This window comes from Polypterus senegalus, chromosome 8 (assembly GCF_016835505.1).
Source record: "Polypterus senegalus isolate Bchr_013 chromosome 8, ASM1683550v1, whole genome shotgun sequence".
NCBI classification, from domain to species: Eukaryota; Metazoa; Chordata; class Cladistia; order Polypteriformes; family Polypteridae; genus Polypterus; species Polypterus senegalus.
In genome coordinates, this window is record NC_053161.1 from 91,084,091 (window position 1) to 91,090,090 (window position 6,000).

At 34.7% G+C, this 6,000-nt stretch overlaps 1 protein-coding gene across 1 annotated transcript in view; it reads left to right on the plus strand.

Annotated features, from left to right (window-relative positions):
- The window catches only part of si:dkey-5i3.5 (uncharacterized protein LOC565091 homolog), a 30,216-nt gene extending 26,322 nt beyond the window's left edge, over positions 1-3,894 (plus strand). The window contains exon 3 of the mRNA XM_039761448.1: positions 1,229-3,894. Coding sequence (XP_039617382.1) covers positions 1,229-1,593 — 365 coding nt within the window. The 3' untranslated portion in view covers positions 1,594-3,894. The remainder of the gene's footprint in view (positions 1-1,228) is intronic.
- Positions 3,895-6,000: the final 2,106 nt, after the last annotated feature.

Genomic DNA, 6,000 nt, shown 5'->3' on the forward strand with positions numbered 1-6,000 from the left:
AAAAACAATGGGGGCCTGTGCAGACTGCTTTGTAATGTACTGACTCAAGAAAAGACATTAAGGATTTTTTTTTTAATGAAAAGAATCAAGATGTGAAACATAGTCGGAGAGTGAGCCAATCTTAAAACTGAAAGTAAAGCAAATATGTTCTTCTTCTTTTCGGCTGCTTCAGTTAGGGGTTGCCACAGCAGATCATCTTCTTCCATATCTTTCTTTCATCTGCATCACCTGCATGTCCTCTCTAACCACATCCATAAACATTCTCTTTCTCTTTCAGCATCACTCCTTTGCATATGACAAAACCAACGCAATCTCGCCTCTCTGACTTTGTCTCCCAACTGAGCTGACCCTCTAATGTACTCATTTCTAATCCTATCCATCCTCGTCACACCCAATACAAATCTTAGCATCTTTAACCCTGCCACCTCCAGTTGTTAACAAGTTTAAATCATTAGTTAAAAATGTGAGATATGTAAGACAAAATCAAAGTTCTAAACCCAGGAAGTATTTTACCAAAGGATTCACATGACATAAGAGATTTATCTGTAGACTCTGGTGGTCTACAAATGCCTGCCCAGACCTTTACATGGTCATTCTGGTGACATCACAAGTGCAACACCTCTCGGTAATATTGTCAATGAAGTTCCCAATGCAAATCTCTGAAGTGGCAGCATCCATAATATATGACCCTGATACCACAATTATTTTTTCTAAAGCTGTTCCATTTGGCATGCATTTGGAAAAAAGTAGTGGAAATAAAACAGGTGGCTTAGCATGGTTGTCTTTGGTCCTTGGCACTGATGGAGAAGTCTAGGAAGTCTCATTCAGTCAAATTGTTAACCAATGTATGAAAATTAATAAAAATCAATTGGAGTATGGAGAAGTAAACAATCTAAAGAAAACATTGCATTGTGCCCCTCATGTTATGTTATTAGAAGTATACAATAAAATGAAAAAATAATTTTCAGTTGAGTTGTAGAAAATATTGTCAAGTTGCTGTGTACCAGAAATGTCGATGAGCTCTAAGGAATGGTGTGTTGCAGGGCACAGGAAAATCTGTTTTCACAGAACCTTTCTTGATGTTCTGCAGACAGTTCAACTCTTACAAACATTGTAGCATCTCTTGCCACTTGCCTATATTTTTAAATATTACTTGCATATATTTTTAAATATTACCCATTCTATGTAAATATAATTATAACAAAGTTTTATTTGTTTTTTTTTTTAGGGATTGCAAAAGTTTTGTTTCCCAAAGTCGAAGCATTAGTTGAGAAGACCACAATGCTGTATTTTAACCTTCTAAAAGGTTATACTGTGGATTATTACAACAATGCAATAGATACGTTCTATGATACACCTGTTGCATCACCTGCCCTCTTTTTCTACTGTGAGAATGACCCACTGAGTGACCACAAGGCGGTTGAGAAACTGATGCAATTGTGGCTTGAAAAGCAGAAGATCACTGTAGTAGGGAAATGCTGGAAAAACTCTGTACATGCAGGACATCTGCGCCAGCATCCCAAGGAATACCTTGATACTCTTCATAGCTTTCTTCTCACTCATGGAAAGATGCTACCAAAAGCCAAGCTGTGAAAGAAATATTCCAGGTGCCTAATTATGTTATAGTAACAAAAGGTTAAGTAATAGTAGTGTTTATTAATATTTTTAAATGTTAATGTTATTACATGGGTATTATTTCTGCAGGGTTTTCTAAAAATATTACATTTTTCTGAAAGCCACATCTGATTCAATTTTAAAAAATTAACTTTTATACTACATTTAAATTTGGGAGAAGCTGAAAGATGTACAAAGAGTTAAAATTTTTACATTTAAAATAGATATATAGTAGGTGTCATGGTTAGTTTAAGCAAATCCTTTTAATACTTTCACACTGGTCATGCGTCATATCTGACTTGATTAGTTTGGTTTATTTTTATACTGAGAAATGCAAATTGCTTGGTGAATCAGGTATTCTGTGCTGGCGGTGGAGCATACCGACAAGCTGAAAAAAGTAGAGACCATGAAAATACATGGCGTGGACTTCTGTAGGAACCCTGTTTTTATTTTTTTCATAAATATTACTGAACATAAACTGATAAGATGTTTTCCATATCCTACATCACAGTAGTCAGATGGAAATTAATGATGGAATACAAAATGTAAACTGCATGCCGCTTTAATTGCTGTTTGTATGCTGTTGCAGTGCCCCTGTGCATTATCAGTTTCTTGGCAATCCATTGCACATATGTAAATGGTAATGTTTTTGTTTTTTTCCTTGTTATTGATATATTAACAGGTGAGTATACTTGAGCTAAACTGGAATCACTACCTTTGAAGAATAAAAAGCACTGAGCGTTCGTTCACGTGTGTTTTTTTTTGGAAGACAGATTTACTTGTAACTGAACTCTGAGAACACAATAATGTATTCTAGAGATTAACTCTTTTTTATAGCAGGTAGCTGTTAACTTTGCGCATACTGTTAATTCCACAGCACTGCCACCTTTGACCCAGAGAATGAAAACTGTTCTGTAAAGATATTTTGCTGGCTATAAAACCACCTTGTGCTAGTTATGCCAGTCCAAAATAAACTAATATACAAACTGTTACTTCTAATCAGGGTTTAGAGATTTATGATCTCTTTTAATAAAGGCACAGAAAAAGACAAAGGAAACTTAGTAGCCACCTATCTTTGTTCTAGAATGAACAACTTTAGAAGTGCATATACAGCACCTTTAAATTCCTGGCAGTTTGGATTAACAAAAACATAATAAATATTTTGTCTTGAGTAGGATTTAACACGGAGACCAATACTAGGCTAGAGAGAGAATGTATATTATGCACAGAATACTAAATACTGTATGTAATATTATACAAACATTTTTTTTATAACTGCAAGTTGAAATACCAGAATGATTGTCATGGATAATAAAGAGATAGAAAACATTGTGTATTAGCAAGTTTGAAGAAGAGGTCAGAAATAACTGTAATAAACTCTACTAGATATTCATCAAGGGGTAGCCATAATTGAAAAATCAGTGCTGTGTCCAATTAAGAAAATGATCATTGAAGCATGCATTAGGCACATTTGATGTTCTTTTGTTAACAGGTCAGAATGAAGTACTGTAACTGTTTACTGTTTAATCTCTCTTAAATGTCTTAATATGCCCTATATAATTCAGTGAGCAAGAAAAAGCAACAAGTGGTCATCTAAGAAATTTTAATTGGCTACATTTTGAACTAGTTTGCAAATATGCCACACTTATAGCCTACTTATCATTGGTATTCTTGCTTAGTGTCTATGCCAATATATAGATCTAAGAATTCAAAGCAGAGCAGTTATTTTGCAAGAATAAACATTTGTTTCATTTAAATTACAACTAACTTGTCTGTTGCTTAAGTAGCTTAGAGGTTACAGCGAAATCCTGCCAAGCCAATGAAATAGTAAGATTTTAAGGCTTAAAGATGCTCTAAAGCTAATTTATGAGCTGAATGGAGTGTTTATTGGAGAGATAACTGTTTGTTTTTTGTGTTAAGTGTTATTATGTTAATATTTGTTCTGTTACCTATGTAACCATAGTTTTTTTTTTTAATGAATGTAAATTATACACACAGGAAACATCTATATATTGATAACAGAATTGCAGATATTTCTATAAAAATATAATAATTGAAATGCATAGTCTTTTAATATGTATTACAAACATTAATAAAAAATAGTCTGACAACTTTGATGCAATACTTAGCATCAAAGTGAAAGTTTGGCATCAAAGATTTTACTGTGCGGTAAATGAAACATATCAATGCAAAACACTTTACCTCAAACACTGTTAAAACAGTGTAAAAATTTCATTTTTTATTAAATCATTTTATCTAATAAACTGAATATTGTTTTACTATTAAGAGTTTTGGAATTATTTATCATTTGTGTGTCTCTGTGTTTTGATTCCTCATTTCTTAACATTTTTCAACTTTAGGCGATCCTAAATTGCCCTTAGTGTGTGCTTGGTGTGTTTGTGTGAGCCCTGCAGTGGGTTGGCGCCCTGCCTGGGAATTGTTCTTGCCTTGCGCCCTATGTTGACTGGGATTGGCTCCAGCAGACCCCCTTGACCCTGTAGTTAGGATATAGCGGGTTGGATAATGGATGGATGTAAATATGAAGGATACTAAAAATCTAATTCAAGCATTTTTTTAATAGAATTGACAATTGTAATGCTATATTTACATGCTATTTAAAATGTTCTAATGCAGCTTTTGGTTATTTAAAAATGTTGTTATAGGAATGATTATTATAACTGGAAATTACAATTGCATAACTCCTGTCCTTAATTCTTTAAACTGACTTCCAGTTAAGCTTAAGGCTGATTTCAAGCCGTCCTTTTTCTTTAATTTAAAGTTTTTGATGGCTTATGTATGACATTTATCAGAACTTGTACATACAGTACCAGATGTTCATTATAGTTTCAACATGCTGGTATAATAAAGGTTGTAAAGATTAAGAAAATAACAATGGGTTGTTATCCCAAGTTTTTATCTCCAGGGCACCAAATCTGTAAATGATCTGCCTGATTATATAAGAGATGTTCCTTTAGTCTCAGCTTTTAAATCCAGGCTTAAGAGTTGCTACTTTAGTTTAGCATACCCTGACTAGAACTGCTGACTAGCTATGCATTTCAGTTTCTTAAGTATAAAAATTGGCAATAATTATAAGCTGTTACTATTCCTCAACTGTTCTGTTTCTTACCTTGATATATGCTGTGACACTTGATGTTACTGTCAGACTGTATGCCCATGTGAAAAAACATGAGACATACTAGGAGCCTTGGAAGCTCTTTGAAATGGTCTACTCTTCTTTTTAGTCTGCTCAGCATATATTTTATCATTTTGTACAGTGTCCAGGAGTGGAATGAGCAGCCAGATGGCCTAATCACCAGAACTGTCGCAGAGGGTTATTTTGTCTAGGAAATCTTCTGACTGGAGTCTTTTTGGTTTTCTCTCCTCCCATTAAGATATGGTGAATTGACAATTAAAATATTAATGAACCTTTATTGACAAAATGAGTTTATGTTTGTCAGTTTAAAATTGTTCTGAGTATGTGTTTAACCTTTATTTTAGCTGTAAGCTGAGCCAGAATTCTGTAAAGAGTGGCATACAAAAACAAGTTCAGCTGAACTGATTTTTTTATTTTTAACCCAACACAGTGGATTTTGTTAAGTGTTTGAAAATGTTTTCATTGTTTTAGACAAATGTGTGAAAGTGAAAACCTGCAAAATCTTGTTAAAATATTATTTACCTTATGTGGATGAGCAACAGATCTGAAGGTGCTCAAAAGTAAGTTGGGGTGACACCCAAGCCACTCCATTTAATATAGATACAGAAAACTTGCCGAATGTGCCTCAAAAGGCTCAGTAGAGCAAGTCTGGCTTTGGAGAATTCTGTCCTCTGACGGCTCAAGTCAAAAATGTGATGCCTTTTTCCAGAGATGTATGGTTTTATACTGCCCTGAGCAGAAGTGACAGAGCTTCTCAGGATCATTTGCAATCACTGGGTGTCTTCTCAGCACTGTAGAGAGAAAAAGAGACTGTACCATTAGTGACAGTGCCTCCACTCATCCAGCAGTGGTATTGCATACCTCAGGTGAGTCTGGGAGACAATTCTCCAACACCCATGCATTATACCTGTCATACACCGCAATGCAGAAGCACATTTGACAGCAATTGTAATTGTAAATTGTCCTTTGCAAATATTTATGAGAAACACTGTGTTGACGGGAGATGCACTGTGATGTGGACTTAACACTACTGGCTTCTGTCCAGCCATTTTCCTATAATGGAATCAATAAGGTACTTAATTCTGTCAGGAGGTTTTCACTAAGAGTCATCTCTTAATCAAATGCTGCCTCTATTAAAGTCAAGGTTTAATGAACTTCTTATTTACTAGCATCTGTACTATCTCATTGTGGGGTACTTGGCATCAGTCCTGGTGGGCTGTAGTGCCTGCAGA